General features: G+C 35.6%; 1 protein-coding gene and 1 long non-coding RNA gene across 13 annotated transcripts in view; one reads left to right on the top strand and one right to left on the bottom strand.

The window, feature by feature from the left end:
• The window catches only part of MCM9 (minichromosome maintenance 9 homologous recombination repair factor), a 115,965-nt gene that overhangs the window by 41,474 nt on the left and 53,360 nt on the right, over nucleotides 1–21,131 (bottom strand). For 10 of the 12 annotated variants that reach the window (XR_005353829.1, XR_005353830.1, XM_038526654.1 and 7 more), the window contains one exon: nucleotides 14,199–14,373. Coding sequence is in view for 10 of the 12 variants with exons in the window: in XM_038526654.1 (XP_038382582.1) it covers nucleotides 14,199–14,373 (175 nt within the window). In the remaining 2 variants the exon portion in view is untranslated. Of the gene's footprint in view, nucleotides 1–732; nucleotides 975–1,081; nucleotides 1,504–14,198; nucleotides 14,374–21,131 lie in introns of those variants that run through there. The other 2 variants (XM_038526659.1, XM_038526658.1) reach the window with 2 other exon arrangements.
• Nucleotides 10,683–15,125, top strand: LOC119870779. The gene is made up of 3 exons (XR_005353834.1): nucleotides 10,683–10,757; nucleotides 13,364–13,607; nucleotides 14,921–15,125. It is a non-coding gene; the product is annotated as an uncharacterized LOC119870779 (long non-coding RNA).

Genomic DNA, 21,131 nt, shown 5'->3' on the forward strand with positions numbered 1-21,131 from the left:
TCTGTAAGCTGTTTTTTGAAGATACTATTGCAGCAGAACATGTTCTACATGATTGAGATGGGTACAGGCAAGTAGAGGCACATGTTCCTCTTTGAGCAAACTGTCACCTTAAGCAAACTACTCAAGAGGGGGTCCTTCACCTTGGACTACATATTCAAAAGGAGAATCAAGATGAATTACTTGGTCCTGGATGAGAACATGGACAGTGACCCTGGCAAGTCTGCATTTATGAACAGGGAGATTCTGAGAAGACCATTCTGTAAGCCACCAATACAGACATATAGCAAACCTGGGCACAGAGCACTAATCAAGTCTTAGAAACACAATAAGACTCCTTAAATGCTGCCACAGGACCCCATTCATCAAAGATTACTATGTGCTGACAGAGAGTGACATCTGTGTGAACCAAGGTGAGGTGGTCCAGGTCCTCACTGTCAACAAGCAGAATATGTGCCTGATGTTATCACCCTGCCAGCAACCATTCCCCACAGTTGAGGGCTGGGTCTTGGTATCCCTCACCAAAGCCACCGTAGCAGCAAAAAACAGTAACAAGAGCACTAAATAAGTGCCTCATTGGCTTCCTGAGGAGTGTGTAGATTTAGAAAACTGAAAAAGTAACAACACAAAAATATGAACACACGTTTGGAATTACTACTGCTTATTCTCAATGGTGTCACTGGAACCGATGTTTTGAGTGCTGAAACCACATACAGCAGGCCATCCAGGTTGGATCTTTCCAATTTTTGTTGTTGCTGTTGGTGGTGGTTTTTCTTTCCTTTTATAATCTTCTGTTCACTTTTTTTCTTTTTTTCCCCCCACTTCATTAAGAAACCTCCTGAAGCTCAAGGTGATGCAAGGCCTGCCTTTTGTTGCTCCAGTTGACCACAGGATTCATTGGACTGGACTAAGTTACCCACATATATACACCTGAAGGTGATTTTCTTCCCACTTCAAAACAGGAGTTTAGACATCAGCTGAAGAAAAAGTAAAATGAATCATACAGCTTTAAACACCAGCAGGACCATTTATATAGAATTACAGTTAGCAAGTACTAACTACTAAAGAGATCTGAATGAGTCTGAAAGACCCATAGACACATATAAAGAATCAGTCAGAGAAAGCATCTGAGTCAAAATAATGGGAAGGCAGGTTTGAAGGTGAAAACCTTTTTGATGCTAAGGCAGTAATGAAATAATACAGATGCTATTTTATATCTACTTTGAACGTTCCTGTCACCAAACGATGCAGCTTTGGTTGCCCGAGGTACCCTAGACCCTACCAGGCCTGGTGTAAGATGCACTTCAGGTAACAGGAGCTCTTCTCATTATAACTTTAAAAAGGCCTTTCCAGTTATCATCCACCCTGTAGCACTCGATATTTCATCCTGGAGCAGAATCATGTTTTGGCTGACTGATCAAAGTTCCTGGACAGATGGAGGAGGCCTAATGATGACGGTGACAATGGTCCATATTCATGTATCCCAATTTCAAAATCCAAAAAGTTCTGGAAAAGCAAGCTGTTCAGAGTTAATTTGGCAGGAAAATCTGACCTAAATTGATGTGTCTTTATTCCATTTAGTGTGAAGTTTCATAAATTTTACCACAATAGGATTAAAATGTTTGATTACAGGGTGCCGTCTGCAGTATTGCTAGTAGGTTTCATAATATAGGACATATGCACTGAGTTACTTTCTTAAAACGAAAACAAATCTGAATTTCAACATGTATTTGACCTCAAAGGTTTCTAAAACGAATTGTAGGCCTATAACAATAATGCTTAACTAGCATTTATTATATGTCAGGTTATATCAGAAGCACTTTATATGGATTAACTCATTTAATTTTCACAGTAGCCCTATAAAATGTAGTAATTCTCATATCTTAGCAATGAGAAAGCCAAGGCAGTAGTAAAATGCCTGTAATTAGCTAGTAGGTAGTAGAGCCAAAACCTCAGCCCAGCCAGACGAGCTCTGAGACTCTTCCTCTTCATTATCATAATTCTTTCAATACCCAATGCATTATTGTGGTCACTAAAGAAAAGTGGAGCTCTTGATGCAGTTTCCTGAACTCATTCCATGTCTAGCATAGATCATGTTCAATATTTCATAATATAATTTGACACTGTATTTTATATAAGTACATATTCTGCAATAAACCAGCTAGCAGCTGAATTCATTTGTCATGGCTGAGGTTTACAGCATCTCAGGTGGCACCTTAAATGCTATTTACTCATTAGATGCTTGAATTCCTTACACAAATTTTTTCTAGTCTACACTGGAATGTCTCTACAACTGTATAGGCAGCCTACTTGGGCTGTAGGCAGCTCTAATCACTAAGAAGTCTTCCTTGTGCTAATTCTAAAATGCTTCCCTGAACTTTCTAGCCATTGATTCTAAACACAGAAAAGGTCATTTCCATTTCCATGTTTGAACCCTTTAAAATCATTATAGATAACTATTTCTCCAATTACACTTTCTAGAAACGGTTCAAAGAAAACATGGGTAATATTTTTAAAATACACAGCAGGGATGCCTGGGTGGCTCAGCGGTTGAGCATCTGCCTTCGGCCAAGGGCGTGATCCCGGGATCCAGGATCAAGTCCCTGCATCTGGCTCCCGGCAGGGAGCCTGCTTCTCCCTCTGCCTGTGTCTCTGCCTCTCTCTGTGTCTCTCATAAGTAAATAAATAAATATTTTTAAAAAATATACAGCAAAAGTTGGTATGAAGAGTTAAACAATGAGAAAGAATAACTTAAAAAACAAAATGTTGATTTCCAGGTTTCCAGATGATGGTAGCTGCTTATACTCAAATTTCTCCACATATCCTCCAGAGACTTTATAGATAAACAAGGAGAACAACAAAAAAAAAATCCATAAAACAAAACTAAAAAATAAGAGTGAGGGAGAATACTGCAAACTGCAATTTACATGGAAATCAACAAATGGACATTAAAAACCAGCAAAGCTAATCTAGAGCTCATAATGGAATAGAAAAATCAGTGGAGAATAAGTGAAAAGAAGAGACCAACGGGTTCCTCATGATGGCGGAACACAGCTAACATCACCCTTAGAAGGACAGAGTCCCACAGGAATAGGGAAATATTGAGAAAAGGTTTGAGACCTTGTGGATCAGAGCAGTAACTACTGGGGAACAGAAAGAAGGACCTGAAAGTTCTTGAGAACAGAGGTGGCGGTGACCAGCAGGAGTCCCTTGGAATCTCGGTAATCGGGAAGGGAGAGAGAAGCAGTGGATTTTAAAGATCCTATTAAACAAATAAGAAACACAAAATCAGAAGACCCATCAACCACCACCTTAACTCTTAGAAAAAATGCTACCTGTTAAATAATAGGCACTCAGCTGAGATTACTCTAAACTAAAAACTAGTACACCATCCAAACTTCTCACCATCACCGTAGTAGAATAACTACTATTGATTTAGGAAAAGATAAGACATTTTAAAAGCGATGGGAATAACAGGTAACATCCATATAAAACTACTGTAAGAATCAAAATACCTCAGGTGATAAAGCCCCTTATCTGATACCCTGCCATAAAACCCACAAAGCAGAACTCTGTATATAATCTGCTCACATTAATATTATTAAACAAATATTTGCATATGTGAAAAAACACTCTAAATCAGATATTCAAAAACTCAAAACAGAAAAGTACAAAAAAGATCCCAGAGATGAGTCAGGGAAGAAAAGGAGAAGAGAAAAAAAAAAAAAAAGAAAAGGAGGAGAGGAAGACAAAATAATTTCAGAAATGAACATTCAAATCTGAGATGCCAAAGAGACAAGACTGGAAATATAACAGCAGGTGCTATGAAGAGGAATAAAAATGCCAAGAGAATAAAAACAAAATACAAAAGAGCTAAAAAATCTAAGACACAAATTGGTTGCTATAGAATCTATCTAAGCAAAGAAGACCTAAACTGCATGTAATTTAAATTTCTGAAAAATAAAAACAAAGGACAGAGCCTGTATATATATAACTGTAATTCAAAAAAATTTTCAAAGGGCTTGCTAACATCTAGACAAATTGACCAAGAATAATTAATCATCTGAGACATAGCCTACTAAAAATACTGCATTTAAAACAAAAGAAAAAATCCTTCTGGACCTTAGGCAAGAAAACCAAATCACTATAAAGCAAAGGATATCATAATGGCACCATATTTGTCAACAGTAACACACATAGCAAGAGTACAGGAAAGAAAGTATAAGGCTAGGTCTTTATATCCAGCCAAACTGTTTTCAAGTATCAAAGCTATGAAAAATAGTTTGAAACCTGCGCAAACTCAGTATAGTACTCAGGAGCCCTCTCCATGGAATCTGTAAGAGAATGAACTTCATTTAAGTATGAGGTGTCAGTGATGTTCTGGACTATGGTGAACACTGAATACATTTAATTTCTTTTTGAAGATTTTTATTTATTTATTTGAGACAGAGACAGAGAGAGAGAAAAGGAACAGGGGGAAGGGCAAAGAGAGAGGAAGAAGCAGATTCCTTAATGAGTGCAGAGCCTGATACGGGGCTCAATCCCGGGACTCCAGAATCATGACCTGGGCCAAAAGCAGACGCTTAACCAACTGAGTCATCCAGGTGCCCTTGAATACATTAAATTTTAGATGAAAGACCAAAACATAGGAAGGGATAGGAGTAGAAGAGTACATGTTATCTGTCCTGTCAAAGTATAAATAATACAATCATTTATTTAATAGTAAAGAGAAGGGAGTAGAGGGAAAATAGAATAAGCTCATTGGTTATCATATGGGTATAGAGTCAATGGTATTATTTAAAGCTCCCAACCTAGGATAAAGGGGCTGCTGGCATTACAAAAGGTCTTTTTTAAAGGTAAATCCTAGAGTAGGTGTTGGCAATCTTTAGGTGGCAGGTCAAATACAGTTCACCTTTTTTGTAAATAAAGTTTTAGTGGCACACAGCCAAATTCATCCAGTTACATATTGCCTATAACTTTTGTTCTGTCTACATCATAGACATTAATGTAGTCGTACTGTCCAAATCAACAGAGGTATTTGTAAGAGATGGTATGACCCACAAAGCCTTAAATACTTACTGTGTGGGCCTTTACAGAAAAAGTTTGCCAACTCCTAATGTATAACAAAAATACAAAACTTTCCTAAATGCCAAAAACACAGAAAAAGAAACATAGTAAGTTTTTAAAAAATGAAACAGTTAATATCAATCATATATGTAATATCAATAAATGTAAATGTGCTTAATTCATACATTAGAAAAAAGGGTTTTGGGCCATTCATAAAGCAAAATAAAATAAAACCAACTGTATGCTCTATAAAAGAGAACAAATTGAGGCAGCTTTTTCTGCCCACAGATCCCATCCCCATGATATAATAAAAGCACCTCAAAAATAAAATAATTTAAAAATTTAAAAAGAAATCTAAAAGTTAAACATGAAGGAATGAGCAAAGATATACTAGGCAAATGCCAATAACATGAAATCAGGAGTTGTGATTTTTTTTTAAAGATTTTATTTATTTATTCATGAGAGAGAAAGTGAGGCAGAGATGTAGGCAGAGGGAGAAGCAGGCTCCATGCAGGGAGCCTGATGAGGGACTCGATCCTGGAACCCCAGGATCATGCCCCGAGCCAAAGGTAGATGCCCAACCACTGAGCCACCCACGCATCCTAGGAGTTGTGATTTTGATACCAGGCAAGGCAACATTCAGACCAAAAGCATAAAGACAGAGAAGTACAAATGCCAAAACCACGACAACTATCTTCATAAAGCAGAGGCTATGAGAGATGCAAAGAGAACCCGGAAGAGACACTATAATAAGAGACTAAAACACCATTCTGAGCCTGAGACATGTCAAACAAACAAAAAGTAAATAAAGATATAGGGGACCTAACCAACATCATTTATAAGGTATACTGTACATGTATGTATATTACATTGATTATAGAAAATATAATTTCTCAAGCATACACAGGCCAGTCATGAAACTGTCCTTATACTAGGCCATAAAAAAGCAAAACAAAACAAAACAAAAAACAAAAACAAAAACACCTCATGAAGTTCCTAAGGTACAGACCTTTTCTGGCCACAATGCCATAAAACTAGAAATTAATAACATCAGAACACGTAAATTGAAAAAGGTTCTTCTACTTGAACGTTAAAAAACTCTTTAAAGCATCCTCTTGCGATAAAGGGGGATATGCAAACCCAAACTGCAGAATTTCTAAAAAACATATGAAAAGATGAGAATGAAAATACTACATATACTAATTATTGAAGCAGTACCAAAGAGAATATATATACTATCTTTTGCATAAGAGAATAGATGCAAACATATGCACACTCAACCCCCCTCCCCAAGTACTTTGGCTTATTTTTTCCGAAAAAAGAAATATAAAAGAAACCAATGAAAACGGTATCTGTAAAGGACAGGAAAAAATAGAATGGATGAGGTAGGTATAGGAGTGTGATACCTTTGGTATATTTATTTATATAGTTTTGACTTTTGAAACATGTTTTACAAATTCAGAACATAAAATTTTAAAAAGGTTGAAAAAAACAAATTCTAAAAGTGGACACAAGCGTAAATTTAAAACTCTATTTTCCAACTGTATATCAAGTCAATAACATGATCACACAAAGAAAACAATTCAAATTAACTTTGAAAATATACTCTGATCAAATATGACTTTAGTGGAATATACTCTAAGCACAAGAAAATCTGCAAAGAAGGCTTCAATATTACTAGAGTTTTTTGTGTGGTTGTTGTTACTGGCAACAGTGTTGGTGTACTAATTCTGAAACTATTTTGCAGATTCAATGGAGTTCAGAAATACAAGGAGTTCTGTAAACTTTCATATACATATGAAATAAAGTAATTTTGGAGAGTGTATCTTCTCACTCTAACCTAAGGATTGGCTAGAAAACGTTTTTTTAAAAAGTACATATATATTAAAAAAGTACATATATAGTTGCACAACAATTTAAATGCATTTATTACTGCTTAACTATATGCTTAAAAATGGTTAAGATGGTAAGTTTCAAGTTATGTGAATTTTACCATATGGTAGGCATGGAGTCAGGATATTGACATCTATCAACCCTAAACTGAGATTATCCCTGGAAGAAGGATATTGTTATTTTCCTTTCACAGAGGACTAAACTGAGGCCCAGAGTTGGTAATTATGTCACATAAGACGAGAAAGTAGTAACAGAGACTAGAACTACTGGCTGTTTCTCTGACCCCAAAGCTTATCATGCTCTTTCCACCATAACCAAATGATTTTTCAAAAAGAATATTAACAATTTAGTTTTGATTTATTTTTTTAAAGATTTTATTTATTTATTTTAGAGAGAGAGCACGAGCAGGGGAGGAGGAGGGAGAGGAAGAGGGAAAGAATCTCAAGCAGACTCTGCACTTAGTGTGAAACCGGATGTGGGGCTCGATCTCACAACCCTGAGATCATGACCTGAGCTGAAACCAGGAGTTAGACGCTTAATGGATTGAGCCACCCAGGTGCACCATACTTTTGCTTTATTTTAAATGAACAGACATTCACTGCTTTTGTTATTGTTGGATATTTGTTGTTACTGAGTAGTGATAGTGGCAGTTTTAAGGACTTTTGCCAAGAATTTGCAAGAGAAGGAAATAATTCCAGAAGAAAGGTGTTTGGTCTCTTAGATAATGACATCTGGCTTTCCCAAGTGTTGTTGTTTCAGGTCATATCCTCTGCCTGGAAAATATGGAGCCTAATAGCTCAAGGTAGAGGAGATTCGAAGCCAAGGTATATGCCTAATCTGTTTTTAAATACAATTTTAAATTTTTGAACAGTGTAAAAATGTTAAGTCTGGTTGAAACACATGTTCAAGCCAGCATATATTAGAAACATTATGTTCAGAAGCCAAAGCAGCCACTACTAAAAGCTCATCCACATGCGGTGGCCCTGTTTCCCCTGGGAATTGGCTGTTCAGTAAGTTCAGAGACCATAGGAACCTAAGCTCTGTTAGTACAAGGTAATTAAAAAATATCTTCACTAAATTGCTCAACAAACTCTTTTAAGATGGAGAAAATTTAAAAACAAACCATTGGAAATCATTACATAATACAGTTATGCAACATTTACAAACTATGTCTTAAAATGCATGATAAAAATTAAATAGTATAAATGTCTTTGTGAATCCAGAAACAGTTATATAGGGTATGGAACAAATCAGAATGCCACCAACATCCACAACTGGATGAATAAAAACTAGTGTAAGGATAATAACTAGATGAGAACAAAGATGCTATAATTCCTGGAATATGGTAAATTACAGTTATCTGCAAATGAAATAGATATGCCAAAAAGCTTCAAAAAGTAAAAATTCTTACTTAAGTGTAAAGAAGCTGAAAGGCTAAAATATCAAGTCTGATCCATATCACAGTTCAAAGAGGTATTAAAGTCTGGATAGTAGCCAAGACAAAGAGAAAGATTTGATGAATTTTATCTTGAAAAGATAATCATACAAATATTTACCACAATAATAACCATAATGTCAATGCCTTTTGTGGTACAATGGTTAAAAAAGTAAGCCTTTCAGAAAAGTTCTTAAGATCAAAGCATTCAAAGTGCTTTTTGTGCAAAACTCCCTTTTGTACGTGTATATTTGACAAATGGTTTATTTTTTTTTAATTTATTTATGATAGTCACACAGAGAGAGGGAAGAGAGAGAGAGGGAGGCAGAGACACAAGCAGAGGGAGAAGCAGGCTCCACGCACCGGGAGCCCGACGTGGGATTTGATCTGGAGTCTCCAGGATCGCACCCTGGGCCAAAGGCAGGAGCTAAACCGCTGCGCCACCCAGGGATCCCTGACAAATGGTTTAAAGAAGAAGTAATTTAAAGCTGATTGAGAATGAGTAGCACATGTCTTCTGGCTGTAAATTTTCTCCCTTCCCAACAGGCAAAGAAATCCAATCTGAAAATTATTCATTAAAATTATTTCCTTTAGAAGACGTCACTACAAGTTTAAAAAAGGGTTTTACTGATCATAAATGTATCATCTCCCCTGGCACTGTTGTTCCTTCCCATTTCCTTCATGTATCCTTATGTGGTAGTTTACTATCCAAGTCCATCACCAGCAGTCAAAGTGTGGGCCATAAACTTATACTTATTCTATATACTGCTACCCTGAATTAGGGAAGAGATACATACAGAAATAGTAAGAATTTAGAAATTTCAATAGCAATTTAACAAAGTGATTTCATGCCTGCTGAATCTAAAAATAAGGGGGATCCCTGGGTGGCTCAGTGGTTTGGCACCTGCCTTCGGCCCAGGGCGTGATCCTGGAAACCCGGGATTGAGTCCCACATCAGGCTCCCTGCATGGGGCCTGTTTCTCCCTCTGCCTGTGTCTCTGCCCCTCTCTCTCTCTCACTCTCTCTCTCTCTCTCTGTCTCTCTCTGTGTCTCTCATGAATCTAAAAATAAAATACATGGAAAAAATAAAAATTAAAAACACATATTTACATATTTTTTAAATTAAGGATTATCATGATATAATTTACATATAGTAAAATCCAACTTTTTTAGGTGCCTCTCTGCAGTCAATCTCTTCTCCTAATGCCTTATCCTTTGCAACCATTGATCTGATTTCTCTTCTTATAATTTTGCCTTTTCTAGAATTTCATATAGGGGAATCATAAACTAAGTGGTCATTTGTGCCTGGTATCTGTCACTTTACATAGCAGCGCTTTTCAGATTCAATGCTATTGCATGTACCAATAGTTTTTATCTTTCTAGTAGTATTCTACTGTATAAATTCATCAAACTGCTTATCCATTCACCAATTGATCGATTTCTGGGTTATTTTCAATCTTGAGTGACTATGAATAAAGCTGCTATAAGGAAAAAAAAAGCTGCTATAAGCATTTATGTACAAGTCATTTTTTGTAAATGAATATCCAAGTGTTCTAGCACCATTTTTTAAAAATGACTATCCTTTTTCTATTGAATTGTCTTGGTATTATTCTTGAAAACCAACTAACTTTATACCTGTGAGTCTATTTTTGGACCTATAGTCTCTTCCATTGTTCTATGTCTATCTTTACACCAATGCTACACTAGCTTGGTTACTGAAGCTTTATTGTAAATCTTGAAATAAAGTCCTCCAGATTTGTTCTTTTTCAAAATTGTTTTGGCTATGCTAGATCCTGTGGTTTTCCATATAAAATTTAAAATTAGCTTGTTGATTTCTGCAAAAAGCTTGCTGGGATTTTAATTGAAATTGCATGGATTCTACATATCACTTTGAAGAAAACAGATATTTTAACAATATTGTCTTCTGGTAAGTGAAACTTGGTATATATACCCATTTACTTAGGTCTTCTTTAATTTCTTTCACCAACGTTCTGAAGTTTTCATTGTAAAAATATAGGTTTCATATTTGTGGATACTATCGTAAGTGGTATGTTTTACTTCAGTTTCTAATTATTGCAGCATACAGAAATAAAAATTTTCATATAACCTTGCATCCTATGATTTTTAAAAACTCATTTATTAGTTCTAATACCTTTTCATTGATTCTTTGAGATCTTGTATGGAGACAATTATGTCATATTGACAGTTTTAGCTTCTTCCTTTCCAAACTGAATGTCTTTTATTTCTTTTTCTTACATTACTAAACTGACTAGGACTTTCACTAAATACTGACTAGAAGTAGGAAGACTGGACATCCTTAACTTGCTCCCAATCTTAAATGGAAAACATTTCACTTCATCATAAGGTATGAAATGTTTCTTTTAGGTTTTCCATAGATGACATTTAAACAGGCAGATGAAATTCTCTTGCTGTTTGCAGAAAATTTTTATCATTATTGGGTATTATACCAACTTTGCATTCCTGGATGATCTCCACTTGGTTATAATGTATAGTCCTTTTAATACACTGCTGGACTTAGTTACTAAAGTATTATTAAAAATTCTCATGTCATGGGGCACCTGGCTGGCTCAGTCAGTAGAACGTGACTCTTGATCTCAGGGCTGTGAGTTCAAGCCCCCCATTGGGCTTGGAGCTACTTAAAAAAAAAAAAAAGAAAGAAAGAAATTTTCATGTCTTATTGTTCATGCAGGATATCATCCTGTAGTTTTATTTTCTTGGAATATCTTGGTCAAGTTTTGGTGTTTCCATGGAACATTTTTTTTTTCCCATCCCTTTAACTTATCTATGTGTTTGAAATTTTTTTTTTCAAATCTTTATTCATTTATTCATGAGAGGCACAAAGAGAGAGGCGGAGACATAGACAGAGGGAGAAGCAGGTCTGTGCACGGAGCCTGATATGGGACTCAATTCCAGGACCTTGGAATCATGCCCTGAGCCAAAGGCAGACTCAACTACTGAGCCACCCAGGTGCCCCTATCCATTTGAATTTAAAGTCAGTTTCTCAAAGGTAGTATTTAGTTGGGTCTTGCTTTTCTATCCAATCTGACAATCACTGCCTTTTAATTGTTTATAAGATAATTAATATAATCATTGATAAGGCTGAATTTGGGTCTACCATCTTGCTAATTATATTCTATTTGTCCCATCTATTCTTTGTTCTCTTTGGTTCTCTTCTTGCATCTTTTTGTGTTATTTTTTATGATTTCATTTTATCTCTACCACTGGTTTATTAGTTATGTATCTTTTATTTTCTAGTGGTTGTTCTAGAGTTTACATCTTTAATTTCTTACAGTCTACCTTCAGTTTTTGTATCTATGAGGTCATGATAGTTGATCTACATTTTGGTATTGTTGTTAACTTTGCCCTCATTGGAGCAAAGATTTCAAATTCTTTCACTGTTGAGCTGCCATTACTTTTGCGCATGTTATAACCCAGTACTGGAAGATCATTCTCAGTATTTCTACTCTACCTTTAGCTTTCAGCAGTCACTGCACACGTGCACCACAGTGGAAGTCTCTAGTATCTTTCCATATTCCTGCACCTTCCCCAGTGATGGACTGCTTGTTACTAGGTGTTAGGCTTACTTGGGGGCCAGGTTCGGCTTTTGGTCTCCTAGTGTGAGGCAGGGTCTGTGAGCCTGCTTTTGGATGGGATGGGCTAGAAAGCTGTAGGCCTTTCTACCCTTCCCACAAGAGGTCATGGTTGGAGAGCTATGGAGAAGGAGTTGCTGGTGAGAATTCCCCTTGGGTTTGGAGCTCCCAGTTATTCCAAACTAAAGCTAGCCCATGATTAGACATCAAGGAATTTAAACTATTTTAGTTGTTTTTTCTTATTTGCTTCTATGGCAGCCACTTCTTCTAACGCTCTATTCAAAGGTGAACAGTTTGTATGCCTCATTCTCCTCAGATGGGCTTCTCAAACTTTAGAATTAAGTTTCCTTGATTTCCTTATAAACTCAGCTGTTAGCTGTCTGATATGTTCAAAGAAAATTATGCTTTTGGGGGCTATTTGATTTTTCTTATTAGGATGGGAGTGATCTGCTCTTACAGTTTTCCACACCCTGGAAATGGAAGAACTTAGGCTTATGTTTTGTATGTCTTTGCTTTTTTATTTCATTTTCTAAAATAATTAATTTTTATTGTATTTTATAAAAATATTGTTTTGTGATGGATTGAAAAAGACAACAAAACTGGTCCCTCATCAAAGTGTGAAAATCATGGTTCCAGTGCATAAAGTAGTTATAGTTAGGACAAGATTGTCCAACCTATGGGTGCCATAAGTGAACTATTCAGCTATGGAACATTTTTTTTTGGAACTTATGACATATTTATGGATAGCAAAAAGATTCATACTAATTCACACCTAGCAGACAGTAGTTATTAGGAGTGGTTAATCAAATATTTTTACTCTAAAAAAGTTTATTCTGTAGCCCATCATATAATATTGCTATTTTTTTCTCTATCTCAAATAGATTAATAGAATTTGTCCCATTTTTCCCTGATGTGAGGGTTAATTTATTTAAGAATATTTCAAAACATCTCAGATTTTCTCTGGAAAAGGCACATCAAAATAAACCACAAAGTCTACCAATCAGCAAAGGTGCTAATTAAATGAAGACATGAAAAGAGAAAGTAGCCTTGAAGATATTTAGGAAACTATACCTCTAATTTCCCCTGATAAAGATTTTAGAAGCAATAATTATTTTAAAGTATGTTCTCATAACACTTTTATTATGAACCTATTGCTATGGTGCTCTTTTTGTCTATCTTGCCCAACAAAATAGCAAACACCTCAAGAATAGTGCTATATTCGTCTTCATACTTCTCAGTGTCTAGCACAGTGCCTGGCATACATCAGGCTCTTAATGAATATACACTGAGTCAATGAATATTGAATGAAATGAATAGTTCTAGTAATTGTTCTACCTAGCCTTTTCTTCTTTTTCTACAGGCTCTATCCTCTTTACCTCACCTCTTTTGTCTTTCCAAGCACATATAATTAGATCTCCTGGAATCTATATACACCAGCATCCTTTTTAATACCCACTACTGTTCGAAGACTCTGCTGGCAGCCCTACCTACCTCATCAAATAGGCCTCATACCTATAATAGTAGCAGAGGGCTGAGGTAGTTCTAGCTCTGTCCTTTGTTTGGATGACCCGGCAGCCTATTTGGTGGTCAGCCTTCGTAGCCAGGTAAGTTTCTCATAACCACCTCAGGGAATGGGTGAATGGGTTTCTGTCTGACATCCCTATTTTTCCTCCTCAGTGGTCATATGTTGCAAGTGACTCACATACCTCAATGCCTAAACCTCCTTGAGTCAAAAACAGGCATTTCATTTTAGCTAATATAGTTTATGGTTTAGTTTTCCACATCCCGTGATCAACCTTCTATTAGGGTAGATAAGGAGAATGCCACTGAAAGCAGAAATTATGTTATTTCTTTTTGAATTTTTAAAAATTCCTAACATACTAATATGCCCATAGCAGATATACATTATAATGAGAGAATAAGTTGGATCTTGCATGAAAGCTCTTCATAAGTTTCCTTCACGAATTGAGTCAACTTACATTTATACCTTAGTTTTTCCTTTCACTGCCCCACAATTCACTTTTACTTCCTCATACACCTCCGTGGGGATGCTAATGTGTGTCTTGATGAGTGCACCTGATAACCTCTGATAAGACCAAATATACCTTGCAGTGCAATAAGGCTCACATTTTTCCATAATCACATATTAACTAATCTCATTATTCCCATAGACTTTAAAGAAAAGAAACTCTTACCCAGCCTTAGCCACACTTATAGTTTGTTGCTCCATTGCCTCGTGGATACTGGTTCTATCATGTTCTTTGAGGCTGTTAAACTCATCGATACAGCAAAGGCCTGCATCTGCAAGTACTAATGCCCCAGCCTCCAAATTCCATTCTCCTGAGTCTTTCACAGCAGTTACCGTCAGACCTAAGGAAACAAGCAAGCTATATTAACTTTTATTTTCAAAACCATGTCTTATACCTATGAGCGGACAGTACCTACATTTTAAACAAAAAAGAGTCAATGCCTTTATTTGTAATCTGTCAAGAATGAATTACATCAAAGAATGGGTGGTTCCCAAGGAGAGGAGGAATGGGAGGATGGGCAAAATAAGTGAAAGGAATTAAGATGGACAAACTTATAAATGAGTCACAGGGATGTAAAGTATAGTATAGAGGATATAGACAATAATATTGCAATAACTTTAAATGGTAACAGATAGTAAGTAGATTGATCATGGTGAGGATTTCATAATGTATATAACTGAAAAATCACTGTATTGTATACCTGAAATGAATATAATATTGTATGTCAACTATACTTCAATTAAAAAAAAAATGGATGGCATCAGGACAACTATTTCTGGTTTCCAGGCACTGGAAAGCCTCAGAAGATCCTATGTTCTGAAAATATAAGATGTGTTATTGAGTATTTTATAGCAACCAAAAATCCCCAAATTTTCTTTCCTTGGTAGGTACTCTCACTGAATAGAAGGAGCAAACAGATCTTCTGAAAAGAGGTTCTGTATCATATGCTGTTTAAAAAGGCCTATAAGGGGGCAACCCCGGTGGCGCAGCGGTTTGGCGCCACCTGCAGCCCAGGGCGTGATCCTGGAGACCCTGGATGGAGTCCCATGTCGGGCTCTCTGTATGATGCCTGCTTCTCCCTCTGCCTCTGTCTCTGCCCCTCTCTGTCTCTATGAATAAATAAATAAAATCTTTAAAAAAAATAAAAAAATAAAAAGGCCTGTAAGTCCAAAGACAGAAAACAGTAGATATTAGAGTCCAATGATGGAAATGAAAAGTTTGTTCCCAGTCACAGTGTGAGAAAGAAGATTCCTTTAATATGTTTTTTTCTGAATTTGATTCATCCTTTATACCACAGTGGTCAAAAGCAAAGGCTTCGGGGGCACTTGGCTGGTTGGCTCCACTGGTTAAGCATCTGAGTCTTGGTTTCAGTCCAGTTTATGAATTTGGGCATCATGAGATGGAGCCCCACAGTGGACTCCACGCTCAGTGTGGAGTCTGCTTGAGATTCTCTCCCTCTCCCTCTATCCCTCCCCCCACTTGTGCATGCATGTAAGCACTCTCTCTCTCTAAAATAAATGAATGAATGAATTTTTTTTTTTTTTTTTAAAGCAAAGGCTTTTGAGTCACACAGACTTGGATCTGAATCTTGGATCTGTCATTCTGGTTGTCCTACCGTAGGCAAGTTTCCTAATATGTCCTGGCCTCTATTTATTCATTTATGAAACAGGATAACAATGGAATGTATCTTATAGAGTCTTGGATATTCGAACAGAATATAATAAAACTCTTTAACAGGTGTATGACATATAATGAGTACTTATTTTATGATAACCATTGATAAGCCAGACTGACCAAGAAAAAAAAAAAGAGGAAAAACAACTTACAAATATTAGGAATGAAGGGGGATATCCCTATATACCCTACCAACACTTAACTGGTAGTAAGGAAATACAATGAACAACTCTATGCACTAAGTTTGGTAACTTAGATGAAATGGTCAGATTTTTTGAAATATATAAACTGTGAATGTTTATCTAAATAGGAATAGATAGCTTGCATACTCCTATACCTCTTTTGAAAATTGGCTATATAGTTAAAAATCCTGCAACACATAAATCTACAGACTGAGATGACTTCATGGTGAATTCTACCAAACATTCATGAAAGAGATAATACCAATTTTACAAAATTTTCAAAAATACAGAAAAACAAGGAACACCTCCCAACTCATTTACTATAGCTAGCACTATTAAGATACCAAAACCAGATAAAGGTATATTAAAAGAAAACTACAGACTAGTATCTCTCATAAACATAGACGCAAAAATCCTCAAAAAATACAAGCAAATCAAATACTTAAAATAACAGATTATAAACAAGTGGGATTTATTTTGGGATTACAAGGTTAATTTGACATTCAAAAATTAAACAAAATAATACACCACATCAATAAACTAAGGAAGAAAAAGCAAATGACCACCTCAATATATTCAGAAAAACACTTGATAAAACTCAACAATTATTCATGATTTAAAAAAAAAAAACTCTCAAAAAGCAAAGAATAGAGGGAACTTCTTCAGTCTTATAAAGGGTATTTACAAAAATCGTACAACTAACATATTTAATTGTAAAAGACTGAATGCTTACCACCACACCCACCCTCATTCCCAAGATCAAAACAAGGCAAGATGTGCTCTCATCATTCTTATTCAAAATCTTTGTGGAGGTTCTAGCCAGTAAAATAAAGGAAAAGAAATTAACAACCATCAGATCAAAAGGAAAAAACAAAACTTTATATTTTCAGACAATATGATTATGTATGAAATTCCAAAAAATGTACAACAAAGATACTAGAACTAAGTGAGCATAGCAAGGTTGCAGGATATATGTCAATATATAAAAGTCTGTCATATTTCTATGTACTAGAAAAAAAATTTTAAACTCCAATTAAAAATAATACAATTTATAATAGCACCTGAAAATATGAAATACCTGGGCATAAATCTTTAAAAATGTGCCTTGAGTTGAAGCCCCATGTTGGGTGTAGAGATTACTAAAAAAATAATTTTAAAAATAAAAAATATGCAAGATCTATATGCAAAACTACAAAACAGTGATGAAAGAAATCAAAGACAACTAATTAAATCAAGAGATATTCCATGTTCATGAAATTGAGAAACTCAGTATTTTAAAGGTGCTTCCTCGGGCAGACCCGGTGGCGCAGCGGTTTGGCGCCACCTGCAGCCCGGGGTGTGGTCCTGGAGGTCCAGGATCAAGTCCCACGTCGGGTTCCCTGGATGGAGCCTGCTTCTCCTTCTCTTTCCTGTGTCTCTGCCTCTCTCTGTGTGTCTCAATAAATAAATAAAATCTTTAAAAATAAATAAAATAAAATAAAATAAAATATAAAATAAATAAAATAAAATAAAATAAAAATAATAAAATAAAATTTAAAAAGAAAAAAAAAAAAAGAAGGGGATCCCTGGGTGGCTCAGCGGTTTAGTGCCTGCCTTTGGCCCAGGGCGCGATCCTGGAGTCCTGGGATCGAGTTCTGCATCGGGCTCCCGGTGTGGAGCCTTCTTCTCCCTCCTCCTGTGTGTCTGCCTCTCTCTCTCTCTCTCTGTCTATCATAAATAAATAAATAAATCTTAAAAAAAAAATCTTGATTTAAAAAAAAGTAAAAATAAAAAAAATAAAATAAAGATGCTTCCTCAAATTGTTCTATTAATTGTCCCTAAAGATTCAATGCAATTCCAAGCAAAAAAAAATTTTTTTAAAGATTTATTTATTTGAGAGAGAGAACACAGTAGGGACGGGGTAGAGTACAGAGGGAGACAGGGTCTTCAGCAGAGTGTGCGCTGGGCATGGAGCCTGATAAGAGCTTAATCTCAGCACCCTGAGATCACTACCGAATAGGAAACCAAAAGTCAGACTGTGCCACTCAGGCGCCCCCTCAAAAAAATTCTAATGGGATTTTTCTTTTTATAGAAACTGACAGAGTGATTCTACAATTTATATGGAGAAGCAAAGGAAATTGAAGAATCAAACCAAAAAACAAAGTAGGAGGTCATGATTTAGTTTCCACATTTACTACAAAGCTACAGTAACCAATTCAGTGTGGTACTAGAAAAAGGAGAGACAGAGAGAACAATGGAATAGAGTCCAAATACAGGCCCACACATATCTGGTCAAGTTATTTTTGATAAAAATGCAAAAGTTATCCAATGAAGAAAAGATAATCTATTCCACAAATGTGTTGGAATAATTGGATAGCCTTATGCAAAAAGAAAAAAAAAATCAACCTTGATCCATACCTCAAATGTGATACAAAAATTAACTGAATGAAAGAAAAGATCTAAATGAAAAATATAAAACTTATAGATGAAAACTCATAAAAGAAAATACAAGAGAAAATCTATGTAAGTTCTTCTGTTTTCCAGTCCAGCATTTAAGGAGCTCAGAGGTTGCCACAAGTTGCCACTTGTTTAATAATAAGTAAAAACCTGAACAAACTGGAAAATCAATAATTCTTCTAAGATGCATTAGAGAAATGAGGTCATGAGGCAAACCAATGCCCTCAAAATTAGAAAGATAGAATCACAACTTACCAGAGCTGATACCTCCATGGGAACCAGTAATGGTATAAGAAAACCTGAACTGTAATTGATGAATTGCTGGAGGCTCAGTGTGGATAACTCTCAGAATTACAATCTCCATTCATGGGGGACCCTCACACTTTTGTGAGTTTTACCTCCAAGAGCCCTCCCAGGTTAAGTATCACATTAAGTATCAGCAATTTTTCTCTGAAACTGTAAGCAAAGAGATGGAAAGTCTACGAAAAAAAATTTTTAAAAAAATTATAGAGGTCAAAAACACTGTAAAATAAAGGAAGAATGCCTTTGATGGGCTCATTAGTGGACTGGACACGGCTGATTAAAGAATCTCTGAGTGTAAAGATAGTATAAGCTTCAATGGAAACTTCCAAAACTAAAAAGCAAACAGGAGAAAAAAATGGAAAATAACAGAGCAGAATACCCAAGAACGTGAGACAACTACAAAAGGTGTAATATAAATGTAACGGGAAACCAGAATGAGAAGAAAGAGAGAAAGGAAAAGAAGCAACATCTGAAGCAATAATGACTAAGAATTAGTCATGAATTGATTAATTAATGTCAGACAACAAACCATGGATCCAGAAAACTCAAGATAACACTAGACAGGGCAGCCCCGGTGGCGCAGCGGTTTGGCGCCTCTTGCAGCCTGGGGTGTGATCCTGGAGACCCGGGATCGAGTCCCACATTGGGCTTCCTGCATGGAGCCTGCTTCTCCCTCTGCCTGTGCCTCTGCCTTTCTCTCTCTCTGAATAAATAAATAAATCTTAAAAAAAAAAAAAAAGATAACACTAGACAGGAAAAATGTTTTTTAAAAAACTACATGTAAGCCTGTCATATTCAGATGTCAGAAAATCAAACATAAAGAAAAAATCTTGAAAGAAATCAGAGGAAAAATTCAACTTACCTGTAGTGGAGCAAAGTACGCAGGTAACAAGAGTAGAATTAAATATTCAAAGTATTGAGAGAAAAAAAAACCCACTAGTCTAGAATTCTGTATCTTTTGTGAAATTACCTGCAAAGTGAAAAAAAAAAAAATAGACTTCCTCCACAAAAAAAATTTCTCCAGGTAATTTGTTGCCAGGAGACCTGTCTTGCAAGAAGTGTTAAAAGAAATTCTTAGGGAGAAGAAAGTGATATAGGTCAGAAACCCAGATCTACACAAAGAGACCTGGTTGGCTCAGTTGGTAACTCTTGGTTCTGGGGTTATGAGTTTGAGCCCCACATGGGCTGTAGAGATTACTTACATAAATAAATAAACTTTAAAGAAAGAAAAAAAAGAAACTCAGATCTACATAAGGGAGGAACAAAGGAAGACTAGGTAAAACTACTTCTATTTTTTTATTTTTAATTAATCTAACAGATAGTAGTGTGTTAAAAATAACAGCAACAATGTATTCAAATATGTATGCTTATATATGTTTATGTTCAAGTAAAATGAATGAGAGCAAGAATATAAAGGATGAGAGGGAGGAATTAGAAATATATTGCTGGTTGTAAGGTACTGTGCTACCTATGAAGTGGTACAATTGTTATTTGAAAGTGGACTTGGGTTAATTGTAAATATATATCGCATACTCTAGAGCTACCAATTACAGGACTAAAAAAAGAAGTATAATTGATACACTAAGAAAGGAGAAAAAAATGGAAGCATATAAAATGCTCAATTAAAACCATAAAAGGCAGAAAAACAGTGGAAGATAAAAACAGGAACAAACAACAAGGGCAACAAATAGAAAATGCTAACAAATATGGCAAGTATTAATCCAGCTATATCAATATTCACTTCAAACATCTATAGTCTAAATATACCAGTTGAAAGATTATCACCGTTGATGAAAAAAGACCCAACTATATATTATCTATAAGAAACTCACTTTTATTTTTATTCCTTTTTTGAAACCCACTTTAAATATAAGGACATACAGATTAAAAGTAAAAAGACAGAGACAGATATATCATGCAAACACTAATCCAAAAAAATATGGGAGTAGCTATATTAATTTCAGACAGAACAGATATTAGGGCAAGAAAAATTATCTGGGAGGCAGAGAAGCATTACATAATGAAAAAAGGGGGTCAAAACTGCAAGATGATATAACAATCCTTAATATTTATGGGCCGAGGAATATAAGAGGTAAGAACTAGTGGAACTCAAAAGAGGAGTAGATTATAGTTGGATACTTCACCACCCCTGTATCAGAAATGGACATATCCAGCAGGCAGATAATCAGAAAGGCCGTAACTGAACTCAAAAGTACCATCAATCAACTGAATATAACAGGCATCTATAAACAACTTTATCCAACAACAGCAGAATGCATTTTTTCCTCCAGCACCCATGGAATATTCACAAAGATAGATGATAAAACACACCTTAGCAATTTATAAAAGAAATCATAAATCTTCTCTCAGACCATAATGTAATTAAATTAGAAAGCAATAACAGGAAGACAACTAGAAAATCCCAAATTACATGTGGAGATTAAACAACACACTTTTTTTAAAAATTTTTATTTATTTATGATAGTCACACACACACAGAGAG

This window comes from Canis lupus, chromosome 1, assembly GCF_011100685.1.
Source record: "Canis lupus familiaris isolate Mischka breed German Shepherd chromosome 1, alternate assembly UU_Cfam_GSD_1.0, whole genome shotgun sequence".
NCBI classification, from domain to species: domain Eukaryota; kingdom Metazoa; phylum Chordata; class Mammalia; order Carnivora; family Canidae; genus Canis; species Canis lupus.